The sequence below is a fragment of the Cheilinus undulatus genome, linkage group 6 (assembly GCF_018320785.1).
Source record: "Cheilinus undulatus linkage group 6, ASM1832078v1, whole genome shotgun sequence".
In the NCBI taxonomy this organism is placed as follows: domain Eukaryota; kingdom Metazoa; phylum Chordata; class Actinopteri; order Labriformes; family Labridae; genus Cheilinus; species Cheilinus undulatus.
The window spans coordinates 53730749-53750479 of NC_054870.1; the positions used below are offsets into that span (position 1 = coordinate 53730749).

Sequence of the window (19731 nt, forward strand, 5' to 3'; positions counted from 1 at the left end):
ATGCATTATTTAAGTTTCCATTCATCCATCCCAAATCCAGCATCAATCGGCACTTAGTACATTTAGCTGTTTAGTGTGAAACCTGCTCAGAAGTGCAGTCATTGAGTTGTTCTAACTTTGAACATATTGTTCTTCTTCTATTCAAAGAGAGCGGCCACTTTAGCATAATAGGAAGTGATTATGAGGAATTATTTCTGGTCCTTCAGTATATCCTGCTGCGACTGGAGTGCCACTTTAGAAAAGTACTCTGTCATTTTGGAGAAAGAAATTAAAAAAAGACGTTTTTGGCAAAAAATTATCCAAAAAAAGGAGCAGCAGGAAACGGCACCAGATAGCAGAGACCCGGCAGCTTCTGTGGAGATTTCAGACATCACTCTTTCTTTCTACCATTTGCTACAGTCCTTAAAGCCCTCATATCTTTAATTTCCTCTGTTTCTCCTACATTAGGATGTCTTATCTACATCTTTAATTGTAAAGCTCAGTATTTCAGCATATCAGTGCTCTTTCCACTGGGGGTGAGTTAACTCTGGTTTGGTTAATTTTTGATTATGAGATCTGCAAGTTGAGATTTTGAGGGAGAAAAATAAACACATTTGTTGTTTCAGGAGAGTCAGATGAGGTAGAAATGTCATCTTAACTCACACATTCAAAGAATTGTGAAGATTTTAACACTTCTGAAGTGTGCACCAGGCTTAAGCTGTAAAAGTTCATAACCTCTAGTTGGTGATGCCACCCAGAACGCCCGCTGTCATTGGTTGCTTTGGGTGTTCTGCAAGATGCTTGTGATTGGAGGTTAGAGCCTCCAATGAGACTGTGAGCAGTAAAGTAATCATGTGGACACGTACATGGACAGTTTGCAATGAAACTTGACTCAGGACCCAACCGCCGTACAGAGGGGGAAATGGGGCCTAATGCCCCCATAGAAGGGGGAAATGGGGCCTTACTTCCCCCATAGAAGGCGGAAATGGGGCCTTACTTCCCCCATAGAAGGCGGAAATGGGGCCTTACTTCCCCCATAGAAGGGGGAAATGGGGCCTAAAGCCCCCATAGAAGGGGGAAATGGGGCCTAAAGCCCCAATAGAGGGGGAAATGGGGTTTACAGCCTGATAGAAGGGGAAATGGGTCCTAAAATCAGGCCTTATGTCATCAGCTGTTAACAACACGGCGTGGAGCAGATTTGAGGATTGTTTTGATTGATTTCAGCCTCACTCCGATCAGGATTTCTGTTTATTGAGATCAATAAACGACTGATTGATTACCACTGAAGAGAGCTGGTGTGTCATTCGTGCAGGTCATGAGCTGTCCTCTACTTTTCCACGTTTATGCCAGAGCATACTCCTCTGAGTGGTCAGCACAACTCTGACTACAAATGGAAACTAGATCACTTCACATGACACATAGATTCAGCATCTTTATGTGGAATCTGTGAATGGAGATTAGAATTAAATAAATAAGACTGAATCAAAAGTGTAGTTAGCAGCATTACAGCCATGGTGTAGCTGTTGTGGCTGTGATGGACCCTCAGCTGTACTACCATCGTCTGGCAGCGTAGGCTTCTTATCTGTCATGTTGAGTCTCATACAGGAGTAGAATCCATCAGAGACCGTTGTCTGTCTGTAAGCGCTTACACACCGTGACAGGAAGCTCAGCTCCACGCCGCCACGCTCCTGTCAGAGGCCTCAGAAGTGCAGTGAACTCTCAGGGATCGCTGTGCGCCGTCAGAGCCGCCACCATGCAGAACAGCACGCGTGTCGACAGTTCGATTGATCTCCGGTTAGAGACGCGGCGGCCTCTGCTCGTCTTCTGAAACCTTTAATGAGTCTTTACGGGTTAATTAAAACACACGGAGGACAATTTGCAGCTCTTTGTCCTCTGTCAGGAGATCATGCCAAGTCAAATAAAAGGAAGCCTCTCATCAGCGTTGTTCTTTATTCTATTAAAAGCTCGAGTGCTTCGACCTTAAATGATCTTGAGTTAATTGCTGTACATGTGGGGTAAATCCATCAGAGCCTCTCCATGATGAGAATACTGAGGGAAACTAACCTACAGCTCATTTTATCCTCCTTTCTCTCCTTTAGGTGTCCCTCTCCCATCCTCCATGAGCGGGCCGACATCCAGGGGGGGGACGGGGAGATGCACAGGGAGAGAGAGCCCACCTTAGAGAGGACCCGCTCTGCAGGTGAGTCTCAGGTTGCCATGATTCAGATCTCATATCTTTGAATACAGTGTGTTAAAAGACTCATAAACAAGGCATTTTAAACCGATCATGATTTATTTACCATTTGTAGCGTTATTATAAGAGAGCTGAGATGACCGTTAAAACTCAGACAGTTTTTGCCTGATATCAGTGCATCAGACCATGATACTTTCCTGTTAAACCACACATACAGTATTAGTAGTTGTTATTCAGTCAGTTATAGTTAGTCGTTATTGTATGAAAGTTTACAAACACAACAAGAACTATCATTTACTATTTTCAACCAGTCCAGTCTGGTATTTTCACAGTGTGGCGTTCCTCCTGGCAGAAGTCTAGGACTTCTGATTTTCCTGTTACTGCATGATCTGATGGTCTGATTTTAGCTTTTTTCATCACTCAGCCCATGACATTTTCTGGCTAACCTATCTGCACAATAAAAAAGGAGTAATTAATAGAGCTGAACGATTTGGGAAAATAATCATATTGTGTTTTTCCCCCCAGTATTGCAGTTATGAAGTAATATCATCTTATGTATTTGTTAACAAGCAAGCAGTAAGTGATTCTATTTTACAATGCACGCAGCGTTTGGAAGATTTAACTAAGGCTTTACAATTTTGGGGGAGAAATATCTAACTGCATGAGGCTGACTCATTCCAAATTCAGTATCAACTGTCATTTTCAAGACAAACATCGTTAGCATCATAATGTAACTGCCTACATCATTTTTGGCCAAATTGTGATGTCTACCTGACTCTGCTCTCCTAGCTGCTGCTTCATTCGGCCTTATTGCCTACATCCTCAGCCAATCAGAGTGCTCGTTACAGGCCATAACCACTACATACCTAGGTCATCTATTAATTATTATCTATTATTTTACTTTAATTTGTTATGTGGCTTTTCTTTTTTAAGAAACATGTGACATGTTGTCAGAGTTCTAATACAAATATTCTATGTATTTGCCAAAAAAAAAGTTTTTTCTTTTTTCTGCAAACCTTACAGTTTGAATGAGGCAATTAGGCTGTGTGGATAGCAATATACAGAAATAAGGAAAAAATAGTTTTCTGCAAAGTATTGTAAAAAAATGACTTGAATATTTGCATAATGAATGGAGCGTAGTGAAGTGGTAAAAAATAAGCAAAAAGGGGCATTGATGGGTTTAAGTGGCAAAAATGGCTACATAGTGGTAAAATGGGATGAAAAGTGGCTTAAATTGCTTTAAATTGGCAAAAATAGGTGGAAAATTTGGTGAAACGGGATAAAAAATTGATATAAACAGGCAAAAATGGGTTAAACTGGCAAAAATGAGACTATCAAATAGTGAAATGTGGTTGAAATGGGCAACAAAGGGTGTAAAATGTGATTAAAAAAGAGTGGTTTATAGAGGCAATAATAGTGGCAATGTTATACTTGAAGTGGCAAGAATTGGTTTAGAAGTGGCAAAAACAGGCAGAGAAAAGTGTTGGGACAGGTTTTAAATGGATAAAAAAATGGATTTTAAGTGGCAAAAATGGGTTAAAAATGGCAAAAATAGTGACAAAAAAGTTTTAAAAGCGAGTTAAAATTTGGCAAAATGGTGTAAAATGGCAACAGTGTCATTTAGAAAATATTCTTGGTTTTGTTTTAGGGCATCTGGAGACCCCCTCCCAGTATCTCACCACTCCCATGGGGGTCCCGACCCCAACGTTGAGAACCCTTGCATTAATGTATAATTAATTAATGTCTGCATAAATTGGCTAGGATCTTAGAAAATCTGATGGAGGTTCTTGTGTGAAGAAGATTTTCATCATGTGGCCATGCTAAACCATAGAGAACTACTGAGACATTCAAACCAGACTAGTCAGCTGTAAATCAGCTGTGGAAGGAAATTCAAAATTTCACATAAAATGGTCAAATTTAGTCTACATAGTACGTTCTGCATGTGATAAGCAGCATCTTTGACTTCTACTTTTGCTGTTAACTCTGCTGTTTGTTTCTTATTCCATGTTTTATTCATTTTTCTTTGAAGGTTATTTTGTGTCGGTTGCATGACTGGTATAGCTAGTGAGCAATGCCAGTAACACGAGTTGTTACTGGGTTAAGACTCGTGGGGATCCAGAGCACATAAATAAATAAACAAACATGCCATCTTATCATAACTAATACTCTTCTCTCCTGTCCACAGAGGCCAAATGGCACATCCCCTCCACCAAGATCCTGAACCCTCTGAAGCAGCGAGAAGGAGGAAAAGACTCGCCCAACAAGCTGTCCAGGGTAAACGTCCGCTCTACTTTAATCTCAGATAGAAAGAAGCTTCCTCTTGACATTTAAAGGTGTTTCAAAATTCATTGTCAGCTTGTTTGAAGGGCACTCGAGCTCTTTAAAGAGTCGAACACTCTCTCTGCGCCGTGTTCGGAGTAGAGATGTGCTGCGGCCTGGTTTACCCTCATCAGTGTCTGAATCAGAGTCGGGTCAGATCGTCCTTGTTTGTGGGCTTTGCCTCAACCAGAGGTTCAGCTGGAGTGTTCAACCTCATGTCGACGCCCCCAGACGCTCTCTTCTCTCCGCCCTCATCAGCATGCTAATGGGCACCTCATCTCATCATCATTCCTCGCTGTCTCTCACTTTTCTTCGACACATTTTCCTAGAAGGTGGAATGTCCTAAGTGCTTGATTTCTCTCCCATTTTCTCTTTTTTCTGCCTCATATCTTTCTCTTAAGTTTTTTGCAGATTCACATTCTCTCCCTCCTTTTTTATTCATTCTTTGATGCTGGAGGCTGCAGCATACAGCTAACAACTTCTCCCAGAGCTTTGAGGATGAGTCAGGGGATAAAACATTTAAACATCTGTTTGGTTTCTCCTCCCTGATGCTCAGAGCTTGTTTTTTAAATCCAAGGGGCTGTTTGTGATGTGTTCATCGAAGATCGCTCCACTATTTGGCACTGTTAAGCTCAGTAAAGTGAAGACAAGGTGACAGGTCATAATCCTGACTGCTTCACCAACTTAATTTCCTAAAGTAATGCTTTTAACCATTGCCATTAGTTTCTGCAGTCGACAGGTGTAACCGTCAGGCTGACCTAAAGTTGTTTTTCACAGTAGATAATGAACCCTGGCTTTTCCTGACAAAGTACGACCGTCCTCTTAAACTAAGAAGGCAGTCAGATCTTGTGGATTTCTAATTTTAGAGCAAGAATCCAGTGAATCATAAACCAAACAGCCTTTCTGGAAAGCTTTGACCTCCTTTTTTGCTGAGTGTGTACTGTATATGCAAAGAAAGCAGATAAACCTTTCCTCTGCTGTAACGTCCTGTTTGCTGGAGAAAATATAAGTAGTTGCCCTTTTGGACTGAGGACTGTGAATCTATGCAGGAAGTTCAAACAACAGAGAGAGTCTTCTGAAGTTGTCCTCTGTCCTTGTAGGTCCACAGAGGCATCAGTATTTTCATGATTCTGTTTTATAGCCAGGAAAGTCTGTCCAGGGGAGGAGACTCTGGTCGAACTTGGGCTACAGGAGGAACAATGCAGATTCTGGCTCTTGACCCTTGCGGGACTCCTTGAGAGAGTACAGGAGTCTGCCCGTCCAGTCTACATGTGTTTTCTGGACTTGGAGAAGCATTATGATCATGTTTCGGGGGGAGGGGGGGTCATGTGGAGCGTTCTGCAGGAACATGGGGTCCTTGGGTATTAGGTCCCTAAATAACCAAGAAGAGAGCTGTGTCCTGATGCAGGACAGCCCTTTATCTCTGATCCTTTTTGTGATTCTCATGGACTGGAGCTCAAGGCGTAGACGAGGGGAGGAGGTCTGCAGTTTGATGATGTCAGAATTTCATCTCTGTTTTTCACAGATGATGTGATTCTGTTATCTCTGGCATCTCTTCTTCTCCTCTAGCAGGCATTTTGAAGGCTTTGTAGCTGAGTGGAAGGCGGTCGGGATTAGGGTCAGCACCTTCAAGTCCATGGCCACGGTTCTCTGTGGGAAAACGGTGGATTGCCCGCTCCGGTAGGGGAGTGAATCTCTGCCCCAAGTGAAGGAGTTCATGTATCTCAGGGTCTTGTTCACAAGTGAGGGTAAAATGGGATGTGATACTGACAGGCTGACTGGTGCAGTACTGCAGATGTACCGATCTGAAGAGAGAGCTGAACCAGAAGGCAAAGCTCTCAATTTCCCAGTCGATCTTTGTTCCAACCCTCAGCTACGATCATGAGCTCTGGGTAATGACTGAAAGAGTAGATCGCAGGTTGAAGCTGTCAAAATGGAGTTCCTCAGCAGAGTGCTGAGCTCAGCCTTAGGGTGCATTCACACCTGAGCTGTTTGGTCCACTTTAAACAAACTCTGGTCTATTTTCCCGGATCGTCCGTTCGTTTGGAGTGGTGTGAAAGCTCACGTACTCTGGTGAGGACCAAACAAGCAGACTCTGGTCTGCTTAAATACAGGGAGTCACAGTCTGCTTACAAACAGACCCTGGTGCAGTTCGTTTGAGGTGTGAAAGCAAAGTGGAAAAACTTATGAACCAAAGACAGGAAGTGGCCATTAAGCATAATGATTTACGGATTTATATGTGATTTAATACACTCAAATACATGCCGGTACCTCGCTTGGCGTCTGTGTAGCCATAGCAACACGTCATAGTCAATGCTGATTATTCGTATCATGTAAGGAAGGACATGCTGGACAGATCACCGCCTCACTGGCTGCTCATAATGCCCCAATGCAAAAGCAGAAACTCCAAGACAGCGTAAATTTTGTGTTTTTTCATTGTTTATGTGGAAAAAAAGACCGACAGAAGGAGATGGATTTCCTGTTTCATCTTCTTCTATGCCTTCTTTTCTTGGTAGCCTTTCGTTTGTGACGACAGCGCCCCTAACAGGCAGAGGTTGTAGGTGTTCAGACGCTTTGGTCCGTTTGAGCCAAGAGCAGTGTGAATGCAAACCAGAGAAAAGAGCAACAATGTTGCTGTTTCTGTTCCAAACAGACTGAGTCCCCCGGACTATCAGGTGTGTAAATGACCTTAGAGACAGGGTGAGGAGCCCGGACATCTGGGGGAAGCTGGAAGTTACTGCTTCTCTACCTTGATAGGAGCCAGTCAAGGTGGACTGGGCAGTAGATTAGGATACCCGGGTCTACCCTGACATCTCTGGGTTAGACTTGGTGGAGGAGTTATATGTACCTCAGCTGGGAAAAGAGGCCAGAGAAAGGGATGTCTGGGCTGAATTGCTAAGCCTGCTGCCAAGGCAACCAGGCTCTGAATAAGTGGGAGAAAATGGAACGATGTACAGGCAAACTTCACACAAGAGCTAAAACCTGAAACAAGATGTAAAACTAACCCTGCCCTGATAATTAGATGAACCAGATAAAGGGATGAAATGATGAGTTCTGATTCAAAGGATGAAAATAAAAAATCTGAAAGCGGTGATGCTGAGAGAAAGAACCACTCTTAGTAGAGATTAGATTCATCTGCATGAAGACATCCATGTGCAGACACTGGCACATCACTGCAGAAGAGCACCCACAAGAAACAAGTGTAAAAACTCCCCTATCCTCAGCCTTTATGCAGAGAGCAGGGTTCATTTATGCTGATCAGACTCCTTACATCTACTGTGGAGAAGACAGAAACAGTAAATGTGACGTAGTCTGAGGAACTCCTGCTGCTGGATGTAGAAACTTCTCTAGAAGATTCTCTGCCGGCTGTCTCCCCCTCTTTGACTGACTGTATTTTTCTCTCTCTTTCTTCCAGACGGGCGATAAAAATTCGAGCCACTCCAGTAGCAACACCCTCTCTAGCAACGCCTCCAGTAACAGCGACGATAAGCACTTTGGCTCCGGGGACCTGATGGACCCGGAGATTCTGGGCCTCACGTACATCAAAGGGGCCTCCACAGACAGCGGCATCGACACTAATCCCTGCATGGCCCCAGGGGCCCGGGTGCTGCTGCAGGGACGGGTGGGGGAGCAGGGGCACCCCTGGGAGCACCACGAGGACGGGGTGTCAGAGGAGGATCATGGGAAGCTGTACCTGCCGCAAGGCTACGCCTCCGCCATCCTGTCGAGTCACGTGACGGACGGAAGCATCGGGGACCTGAGTGAGATCTCGTCACATTCAAGGTACGGTATAGAGACCAGGTCTGGTATTATCCAGTTTTCTCTCTCTGGTTTAGATTCATTATCTATGTTTTTTTGTGCTGCAGATTAAAGTGGATAAATTTTGTTTTTTCTTTAAAAATGGTAAAAACAATGATTCCCTGCAGGATACAGGAAGTCAGAATCAAACCCAGCCCTGCACAGGTTTGAACCCGGTACCTGCATCAGATATAAATCCTGTGAATGCATTGTCTAAACGCAGCGATGGTTTTCATGGTTTTCATCTCCAAGCACATTCCAGTGTGTTCAAACATGTGGCTCTACTCCTGAACTGCCACTGCTCAACAAACACTGGAACAAAAGGAAGGTCTCTAGCTGTTCGCTGACCTTCTCACCCAGCGGACTCCCTCTCTGCTGACCCTTAGCCTGACTTTTCCAGCTGTGTTGGACCGGTGGGTGGGGCTGCTGTTAGGCCAAAGCATGGTGGGGGGTTTCATCACACCACCATCCAGCCGTCTTCAGCAGACCGGGGCCCATCTGGGGGAGAGGAGAGGTGTGACGGAGGCTTGGCCCTGCAGCCCCTCTGAGAACGAACGGCTATCTATTTGTCTGTGCCGTGCAGGATTATGTTAGCCCAATCTGTTCAGATCATTGACCCGTTTGGGAGGCGTCTGAGCTGTCCGCTCCAGGACGTCATCCAGAGACGAGTAGAGGGCCCGTGCCATCACCTTGACTACTCCGGTGCTCCCCACCTTTTTATGTAATGGTTTCTGACACCCAGGTGTCATCTGAGCAAACAGTGAAGCAGCAGGAGCGTACGGTGCGGGGTGTGGCCCAGATGGTCATGAATATGGAAGCAAAGTCTGCAGAGCTGGCGGCTGAAGCAGCCTCTGTCGTCTCAGGGTGCTGGAAGAGAGGGCTGCATGTTTGCTGAAAGTTTAAAGAAACAAAGAGCTGCAGGGAATATGGCTGCACTTTATAATCCACTCATCTGCTGATTATCTCCATGAATGATAATGTGATCTTTAAGTAGACAGGACCATGTGAAAGAGCTCATTAAGGTTTCTGAGAGCATAAATCAGGGTCAGGTTACTCCTTTTGTCAACAAAAACTAAGATAGAATTTATTTTCTATGAAGAATGACAAAGAACAGTTTTTACATCTCAAAATTTAAGAAGCTAAAATAATCAGATGTTCTGCTGATTACTTATTACTGTAAGATTAATGTAAGATTGATCAGCAGCCAAAAGAATATTTAATATTATTAGCATTTAATCCCCTATTACTAATATACCTCCTCTATGAGGTGATGTGATGCAGAAGTGGAGAGGAGACTACATTTTTGTTATTTTTTGGAAGTTTTTTCGTGCATTTCTGTCCAGAGTAGCTCAGCGTCTCAGATGAACGGCCTGTGAGAGCGGTAGAAGTGAACGGTCTGCAGCCAGACTGCCTCCATAGATCTGGGGAACTTTAGCTCTGTTTTTGCCGCTGTGTGAGTGAAAGGAGTCCAGAGAAGAGCCAACAGACGGAGCAGCTTTGGATCAATGCATGACTCAGTTTCACGTCACTGTCAGATTCATCCTGCATGAGGAGGCAGTCAGAGATTATCGAGGTGTTTCCACCAAATAAAGACAGCATTCATTCAAACATGGGGATGGGACACAGCCACATGAACATCTGATAGATCCAGTCGTAGTCTCTCTGTGAAGTAAACAAGGAAGCTGGAATATCATGCTGGACATTTTAGAGCAGTGATACTCAACGTGAGGCTCTTTTGAAATATTATTCCCCCATAAAAACCTTAAAAAGGTAACCTTTGACCTCAAAAGTTAATCATATTAATCCGTTTGTTGCTCAGACTTATGCAGAAGACTTTATTTGTCAAACTTGATTGTCCCATTTGTCCCATTTTTGCCACATTATCTCATTTTTGCCCCTTTTCACATTTTTTGCCACTTTTCACCCAGTTAGGTTATCATTGCCATTAAACACTTCTTTTTTTCCTATTTTTGGCCATTTTCATCATTTTTTGCCCATTGAAGGTACCCTTTGCCATTAAATCCCACTTGTTTCCTCTTTTTTGCACATTTTGCCACTTCTTTTTGATGTTTTTTTTCCCCCATATTTGCTACTTTTGTCCCATTTTTGCCCCTTTTCACACTTTTTTTTGCCTCTTTTCGCCCAATAAGCTACCTTAGCCATGAAACACCACTATTTTTTCCTATTTTTTCCCATTTTTGCCCTTTTCCACCATTTTTTGCCCATTTGAGCTACGCTTTGCCATTGAATACCACTTGTTTCCTCTTTTTTGCACATTTTGCCACTTCTTTTTGATGTTTTTTTTCCCCCATATTTGCTACTTTTGTCTCATTTTTGCCCCTTTTCACACTTTTTTTTGCCTCTTTTCGCCCAATAAGCTACCTTAGCCATGAAACACCACTATTTTTTCCTATTTTTTTCCCATTTTTGCCCTTTTCCACCATTTTTTGCCCATTTGAGCTATGCTTTGCCATTGAATACCACTTGTTTCCTTCTTTTTTGCCTATTTTTGCAACTTCTTCATGACACTTTTCACCATTTTGTGCCACTTTTCACCTAATTAAGCTACCTTTGAAATTAAAACCACTTTTTCCCTACTTTTTTGCCCATTTTTGCCAATTTCTTTTTTTGCCACTTTTTCCCCATTTTTGCCTTTTTCCACTATTTTTTGCCAATTTTTCCAGATCAAGCTACCTTTTGCCATTAAGTGCCCCTTTTTTCCCATTTTTTTTCCCATTTTTGCCCATTTTAGGACCATTTTTGCCCCTTTTCACCATTTTTTCACCATCTTTTGCCCATTTAAGCTACCTTGTGTCATTGAATACCACTTGTTGTTTAGTCACGTTTCTCTCATTTTTCTGCCATGTTTTTGCCATTTTTGGACCATTTTTGCCATCTTTAACTTATTTTTATTGCTACTTCAAGCTGTTTTTTCACCACTTAGATTGTGGCTCTTGCAAAGGTATTTTTGGTTGAGGGTTGAGTAACACTGGTTTAAAGAAATGCTCTGTGTGTAAATCATCTTTCATCTACACGTCAAGTATTAATCGACCATTAAACTAAATTCCTATGGTTACTTAAGCCAATCATGGAATATTTGCCTTGGAGTTCTGATATGTCATTTTCCTGATCTGTGTTTCATGCTTTGAGAACCAGAAAATCAGAAGTTGTGGATATGTTGAAACATCTATAAATAAATCTGCTGGATGCCACTGGGAGTGAGGAGGAACCTCGCTTCTGTCTGATTTGAATGCACTGACCTCTTAATCCAGTTTGACAGTTGATATTTGACTAAATATTGAAAGGACAAAGGTCGGCAGGAGTGTGCGTATGTGGAGCTGGCTGTGAGTCATATCTGAATGTAGGTCAGAGGTCAATTAGCTCTACTTTACTCTACATGCAGCAAATTATGTCATGATGTCCAAGTCAACCACTTTCTCTGATGATTTACGTTCAAACCATCTTCTCTGACCTACTTTCACACTAAAGCTCTGTTCTGTTTGGTCATTATTGATGCTTTTCTCATGTTTTCATGCCTTTCTTTGATTTGTCTTTACAGGGCTGTCATGATATTCAGTACTTTGGATGCCATGATGCAGCCTCTGCAGATGCAATGATCAGTAGCGTCAAAAAGTGCAGAAGCTTTGGATAAGCACGTCCATATAGTGAAAAAAATACCAAAAAGAGGCATAAATCCATCAAAACTTACTGTGCAAACTGCTCTAAATATTGGCACTATAACCCCGTTATATGCCGTTATAAGACTGGATTTCCACGAGCATCACATCCGAGTTGGAGTATCTGACAGCCCTGGTTTTTGCTTTCATCCATTCCGATCACTTTGAGTTACGTTTTTCTTTCGTTTCTCTGCTGTTCGCTCAGCGGCTCACACCACTCTGGCAGTCCTCTGGCCCGCGGTGCCAGGTACTGCATGTCCGCCGACTCCTCCAAGGTGTACACCATCCCCCAGACCAGCAGCTCAGGGCACGATCCAGATCCAGAGGCAGAGCCGGGCCAGAGTCCCGGGCCGAGCTCAGAGGCCTGTGGACAAGCTCGCCCACAGCACGGGGGCAAACTCCCCGTGGGCACGAAGACGGCTGATGATGAAGAAGAAGAAGAAGCACACAGCACTGAGGGGCCGCCGAGCATTTCTGAGTGTGGGTGAGTGAGACAGAGAGACAGAGGTCGTAGGTCAACAAACCTGCTCTGATACCACTGAACTAAAAAAGGCTGAGCACAATCAGGCTTAGTAAACTGTTCTCTAATCAGACTAACTGAGCTCTACAGGACTGTTTCTCCTCCACATTTAAGCTGCATTGTCACTGCAGGAACTCTACTCTGAGACTAGGGACTTTAAGGACCAAAGTGAGTTCCTGCTGCAGGCACCGAGGCTTTGCACTGATTATTTTGCTTTCAAAAGTCTCTGTGAAATCTGGTGTAGAAGCCACACTTTTACCTACATCTTCATCTAGACTGATACCTGTGTTCTACATAGTAGTGTGACCAGTATACCAGTATAACATGCTGAGGTACGCCATCATGACCACGAGTGCAGTCGCCAACGTCACACATCCGACACACAGCCTGAAAATTAGCTTACATCCATGCTAGCTGCTTCACTGGCTGTCAGCCAAACCACGCCTCTTTCTCCCCAAATGATGCTGATTGGTCCATTCATTCTCAACATGGGCACGAAAGGAGCAGCTTCAGTCTTTGTAAGTTGCCTGATAACAGAGGTGGAATCTGGCCCATGCATCACTGAGTATCGAACCCCTGCTTCGCTGTGCATAACGTGCCGAGCCAATGAAGCCCAGGCTGGCGGCGCCTCCTCTAACCATCTTTTCTACCTCGTAGAGCCAAAATCCAGCATTTGGATTATACTTCACACATCAGGAATCTGAGCAAGAAGGCAAAGGTTTTGATTTATGTGAGGAACATCAGTAGTTAGAGCACAGGTGTCAAACTCAAGGCCCGGGGGCCAAATCCGGCCCACGGAATGATTATATCCGGCCCGTGAGATCAGATCATATTTGTATTCTAACTGGCCCACCAGTATGAGGTCTGCAGATTTCCTCCAGTATAAAAATGTAAACTTCAACTTGATGATCTAAAATATCCTTGTTAAGCCATAAAAATCTGAAAAAGTAAAGAGTAAGAAAGATTTCACTAAAAGTCAGATCTCAAGATTATGACTCAAACTTCTAATTTTGCCTTTTCATTTCATACTTTGACCTTTTCAACTCAGGATTTGGACTGTATATGTCACATTTTTATCTCTTAGATTGTATCTCAGATTTGAGCCTTTAAACTCATCATTTTTACTCTTTGAATTTCCAACAGATTTATCATCAGTGCTTTTTTCAGATTTTATTACTGGTGAAAATGAGGTTGACAGTTATGGTTAAATGTTGACCCAGTTAGGCCCTCAGGTTAGACCTAAATCCAGAATCCGGCCCCTGCTGTGACCGAGTTTGACACTTCCTGAGTTAGAGGAATGCTTTATCAGATTATACTCTGAACCACCTTGGATCAGGATGCAGCCACCAGGCTGGACGATCCTGTCAGCGCCTTTGAAACATGCACTGACATCTCCCCTGTTCCCGTGGTGGACGCCGCTCTGTTATTGTTGCTCTTCAGTTAGATCCATTCCAACACAAGTGCTCTCTCCCATCAGCCCACCCAGTGTGCATAAACCGGCCCTGATTGAAGTCGACAGCCACCAAATAAATAAGCTCAGTGAAGCCGCGGACATAATACACTTGGCACATGTCACTTGTGGTTATTGATCGCTCCCGTGAAGCCGCGTCCCCGTGGACCGCCGGGATGAGCCTCCTCCAGATCAGCATCTCTGCCGGGAGCCAAGAAACAATCGACACACAGCGACAGGATGAGAGAGCGCTGACACACAGAGCCCAAGGACAGAGAGGAGAGCCTGTAGATAGATCAGGACGATGTAAACTCTCCTCAGACTTTATGTGACGATGGCCGCGTCTGTCTGGTGATTAAATGTCTGTTTTAGGGTGTTTGTGTGCAGTAAGAGGGCAGATTTTAAAGAGGGAATGTGAGAATTACCCTGGAAGAGACCTCTCTGCTAACTCCTGGATAATTTCATTTGTGGCGTAAAATGTTCCACTAAAGTGCTCCGTGATTGATCGCATGCTCTGAAGTCATCTCCTGCAGACTTATGAAAGCGCTCAGTAATCAGATTAGCCTCCCCTCTGTTTGTTTTATATTCCTGCAGTTTGATTTGCTCTTACATAACCGTGCCTCATGATGAATGGTCTAATATTACGCACAGATATTGTTCTAACATAATGAAGTTTCTCCTCCTTTCTGGAAAGTTCTCTGTGATGCTAACGATGCCACTAACCCCTGGCTGTCTCTCTCTTTGCTTCTGCTTCTGGTTCCAGCGGAGCCGAGAGCTTGTTAGCGTTTCTCCTCACAATGCTGTCTGAGCGTTCAAGGTACACAGTCAGTCAAAGTCAACCCCCGTGGCCCCGGTCTGACCCAGCCCGCCCCCCCTACACACACCCAGCCCCGTCTTTATCCTTCTGTCTCTGACCACTGCCCCACCCGTCTGAAGTGTGAGTCCTGCCATGTGGCGCACGCTGAGCGCAGAAGATGACCAGCTGTGCGTCAGTGGTCGTGACATTTCTGGTGTGTCTCCTGCAGAATCTCACCGCTGTGCACCGTCCAGAATACATCCTCCTGTTAGACCCTGGACAGACAAGCCCTCTGCTTCCCTGCAGATATCTTTTTACCCATGAGAATCTCCTCACAACTTCTATTGTAATTCATCCACAGACAGATCAACAGCTAGACAGAACGACTGTCTTCAGGTGCCAGAGTGAGCAGCAAAAAAACGCGGGACTTTAAAAACCCTCACAGTAAAACATCCAAACAAGACTGCACATCTAATTATAGCTGTGATATTGTTGTAGTATGAATGCAATACATACACCAAGGTGCATTTAAGGAACATTGTAAAGTGTGTAGAAAAAGAAACTGAATTAGTAGGTTGAACATTACAAGACTATTTTCAGTTAGGGACCCAGGCCCAGAACTAAGTATACTTGACAGTCTGGTTCATCCAGACCAAACAGGCATGCAGATATGATAAGTTGCAATACAATAGGATCCAGTGTGATACAGTGAGACAGGATAGGATGCAATACAGTGCAGTGTGATACAATGGGATATGAATTTACACAATGCAGTGTGATGTGATACAGTGTACTACAGTAAGATGTTATGGGATTTGATAAGCTACGATGTGATCAGACAGGATAGATGCAGTACCATACAATGCAATACAAAATGGTGCAATAAGATATGATGCCATGCAGTACATCCATCATCATCCATCATTGGCAGAGAAGATTTGGCACATTTTTCATGGGCGCAACCCACATACTCAGCTCTGCTGCTCATCCCACAAATGCATGATCCTTACAAATGTGGCATCATTTAAAAGGGTAATAAACAGGATTTTCAACGGTTTAAGATTTATTACCAAGAAGCACATATACAACAAAGAAATAATGTACCAAACACAAATTGCCTCAAATTTTGTTTTAAGTTTAGATCAAAATAAAATGTGGTTCTGCTGTCATAGTTGTACATCATTAAGCACTGGTGTATGCCTGAACTATCACTGTTTTAGTTTGGATTTCTTCTTTTTTTTTTTTTTTACAAATTAAAGGTAAATCATTGCCAGCTCTGAAGCTGGGAGCATCAAACGGTCACATATTTAAGCATGCTCCTTAAGCTGTGACATATCTTGCAACATTTCACACTGCTTCCCACCTCAGATTAGTGAATTTTTCTGTTTTTATACAGAGATGATTTCATCAGCTGCATCAGTTATGAAAAAGGGGGGGTAGCATGCAAAAGCAGCCCACTCTGGAGCCAAGTGAGATTTTTACTGCATCTTTGCAGAGTCAGGACAAAAACGGACGACTTGTGATACCCAAATTCTGCAAAACTCACCCCCTATCATGCTGCTGTAGTTTCTTATAAACTGAACTAAATACTCTTTCACTCTGAGGTCCTATAGAAGGATTTTACTGAACATGCAGATGTGGAAAAGATCTACCTAGACTAGAAATGGAATTATGATGTTACTCTTTAAACAGAGCAGGAAAAGTTGCATGCAGATGTTATCAGTGAATCTTATTTCATCATCCCGTGTTACTCCAGTCGAACTCCTACTCCTGCAGACTACAATCAAGTTTCATCTTCAAAAGTCAAAGCATTACTCCTGCTTCATTCTTCATTAAAAACAAGAAATCATTCAAGGTTGGAGTATAGCTGTAAAGCACTGATCATCAACTGGCAGCCCGGGGACCATATCAGGCCCCCCAAAGCCTCCTGTCCGGCCCCCGAAAGATCATTAAATTCAGAAAAGGAGGAAAAGAAGATGTTGTGGTTTAAAGAGTATCCTTTAGCTTTAAATGTCTGCAGCTGTTAAATCCATCCCACAAACAGTTAATATGAAATAGTTTTAGAATGACTCAACATTCATCTGTTTCTACAGAAATTTACTTTCAGTCACACTTAAAGGGGCAAGGTTGGCAAGAGTTAGAAAAATAATGGGTGATAAATGGTAAAATGGGTTGATGAGTGGCACAAAGGGACAAACACTGGTGAGCAAGTGGTAAAAACCAGAAAAAGGGTTAAAAGTGTCAAAAATAATGCAAAGAAGTAATGAAAAGGGGTTAAAAAGTCTCAAAATATGAAAAAAGTGGAACCAAGAGGATAAAACCTGCTGGAAACGTAGTTTAAATGGGGTTAAGAATGGAAAAAAATGGGTTAAAGAGGCAAAGAGTATCAAAGATGGGTTAAAAGTTGTAAAAAAAAAAAAAGCACAAATAGAGAGTGGCTCAAAGAGAATAAAACATGCAGAAAAAGAGGTTTATAATGGGCTAAAGAATTGAAAAAATGAATTTAAGAGGCAAAAAATATCAAAAATTGGTTAAAAGTGGCGAAAACAGCAGAAATAGCCTGGCAAAGTTGGAAAAAGGGATTAAAGTGTGGCAAACATTGATTTAAATGTAAAAAAATGTAATGAAAATGGGCTAAAAAGTGTCAAAAATGGATAAAAAAGTGAAAGGGGGTAAAACGTGCAGGAAAAGTGGTTTAAGAGGGGATAAAATCTTGCAAAAATTGGTAAAAGAGGAAAAAAGGGGCAAATTTATCAAAAAAGGTTAAAAGTGTCAAAAATGGGGATAGATAGGGATCGATCTCACTGGTAATGACTAAAACTGTCCTGAGTTTTGAAAGAAATACAAATACTACTACAATAATATTTCAGTCAGACCAAAATCTTTCTTTATTTTTTGTGGATTTGAAAGTCCGGCCCCCAGGGTCTCTGTGGAGAATAGATCTGGTCCTTGTGCAGATGGACTTGAGGAGCCTGCTGTAAAGGATGTTTTTAAACATTTTAGCTCACATTCAGTTAAATGTATCTGCAAATCAAACACGGATTACGCAAAAACATCCATGTTAGAGTCATTCTGATACTGTAAACTTAAGAACTTTGTGTAATAATTTGGCTTTAATTTACAAAGATGGCAAGAAAAACACCTTCAGGATGTTTCTGTTGCGCAAATATTTTGTCAAGGTTTCAGTGCCACAGCAGTGCCGACATATTTGTGCAGTTAAAGCAGCATGAAGGAGTTGGCCTGCATTTTTAGAAACATTTATTTAATTCAATGCACCTTTTTTCATGAGGATGTCATTATTTTAAGGTTGAACATTCTGGGTACTATCGCTCAGTGATGGTTTTATTGTAAAACACTGAAGAAGATCCTCAGTATAACATGGCTGCTGCGTTCAACAGGCCGCTCAGACGATCTCTCCAGACGTCTAGACATCCAGCGTTTCCCCTGCAGGCATCTCACACCAGCAGCACTCAGGCTGTCAGGTCCCAGGCTGCTCACTTAAAGCAGCCGGGTCAGACTCCTGAAACAACCCAGCACCTTGAAAATCATGTAAATGTCCCCCAAAGAAAGCGCTCTGACAGCAAACAACACCAAAACAAACATGTCACCTGTTGTGGCTCCTCTGCTGCCCCGTCTTACAGCTCTCAGGTCCCCTCTGTGGTCGTCCTAACACTCCCTCCAGTCCAGTTCTCACTCTTGTTTGGGTGTTATTTCTGTCCTAACCCTCCTTCCTTCCTCTCTTCTCCTCTCACAGTGCTTGGCCGTGTCCTCCACACTGTTTTAATCTTTAGTTTGGCAGAGTGAGACTCTCTAGTGAAATAACCTCTCGTTCACTGAGCAGCATGCAGCAGGGAGGCACCGATGTTAGCATGCTAGCACACACCCGTGACCCCTCTCTTACCCTCTGACCTCATTTCCTAACAGCTGGACCCGAGCTGTGACGGCCCTGCAGGTTTTTGTTGTCGATGACGCCTCTGATGAGTTGTGTTTTTTGCCCTTTCCATCGTCTGCAGGCAGCTGTACGCACAGGAGGCCTGCAGGATCCAGGCTGCAGAGCGGGATGGAAAATCACTGCAGAGGCTTTCAAAAGAAGAGTACGTGAAAATGATGCTGCCGGGGAGTCCTCCGGGAGACGAGAGGAGTCGGAAGGTGAGGTCGCTTTGGCTGTTTGACCAACTAAGCCCCTTAAACATGAGAATGTGATGTTCTGTTGCACACTGGAAAAATTTAAATCAGTTTAAAATGTCAAATACTGATTGATTGTATGATTTAATGCCATTATTCAGCTTATTCTTTGAAACCCCAACAGTAGTTTTCTTTAAAGGAATTCACCTTTAGTTCAGCAAACGCAGCTTCCATTTTTAAACCAGATCTCCAGATACATGGTTGCACTGGCAGCCTCTCAGACTGGGAGTGTGGCGCCTGCTCTGCAGCTGTATCACATATGGATTTACATTTTTGCATGCATGTTAGGTCAGAGCTTTCAGACTGGCTGCATGAGTGCCAGGTCTGATGACAGAGAATCCAGGAACAGAAGGCTTGTCTGTTTGTATTCTATGAGCTGCATGTGCCTCTTTAGCTCAGCAGACAGGGAAATGATAGAGGGACATATTTACCTTCTTGTTGCACGTTTACAGTCATGGACAAAAGTATTGGCACCCCTGGAATTTTTCCAGAAAATACACCATTTCTCCCAGAAATTGTTTCAATCACAAATGTTTTTGGTATACACGTCTTTATTTCCTTTCTGTGCATTGGAGAAACACAAAAAAGCAGAAGAAAAAAGACAAAATAGACATAATTTTACACAAAACTCAAAAATGGACCAGACAAAATTATAGTCACCCTCAACTTAATATTTGGTTTCACACCCTTGGGAAAAATAACTGAAACCAATCACTTCCTCTAACCATCAACAAGCTTCTTACTCCTCTCAGCTGGAATTTTGGACCACTCTTCTTCTCCAAACTGCTCCAGGTCTCTCAGATTTGAAGGGTG

At 43.1% G+C, this 19731-nt stretch overlaps 1 protein-coding gene across 3 annotated transcripts in view; it reads left to right on the forward strand.

Annotated features, from left to right (window-relative positions):
• LOC121510992 (signal-induced proliferation-associated 1-like protein 2) overlaps nucleotides 1-19731 on the forward strand; it is a 211792-nt gene that overhangs the window by 162877 nt on the left and 29184 nt on the right. For 2 of the 3 annotated variants that reach the window (XM_041789446.1, XM_041789447.1), the window contains exons 13-17: nucleotides 2079-2179; nucleotides 4359-4447; nucleotides 7908-8275; nucleotides 12173-12451; nucleotides 18747-18882. In XM_041789446.1, the coding sequence (XP_041645380.1) occupies nucleotides 2079-2179; nucleotides 4359-4447; nucleotides 7908-8275; nucleotides 12173-12451; nucleotides 18747-18882 (973 nt within the window). The remainder of the gene's footprint in view (nucleotides 1-2078; nucleotides 2180-4358; nucleotides 4448-7907; nucleotides 8276-12172; nucleotides 12452-18746; nucleotides 18883-19731) is intronic. The other variant, XM_041789448.1, reaches the window with a different exon arrangement.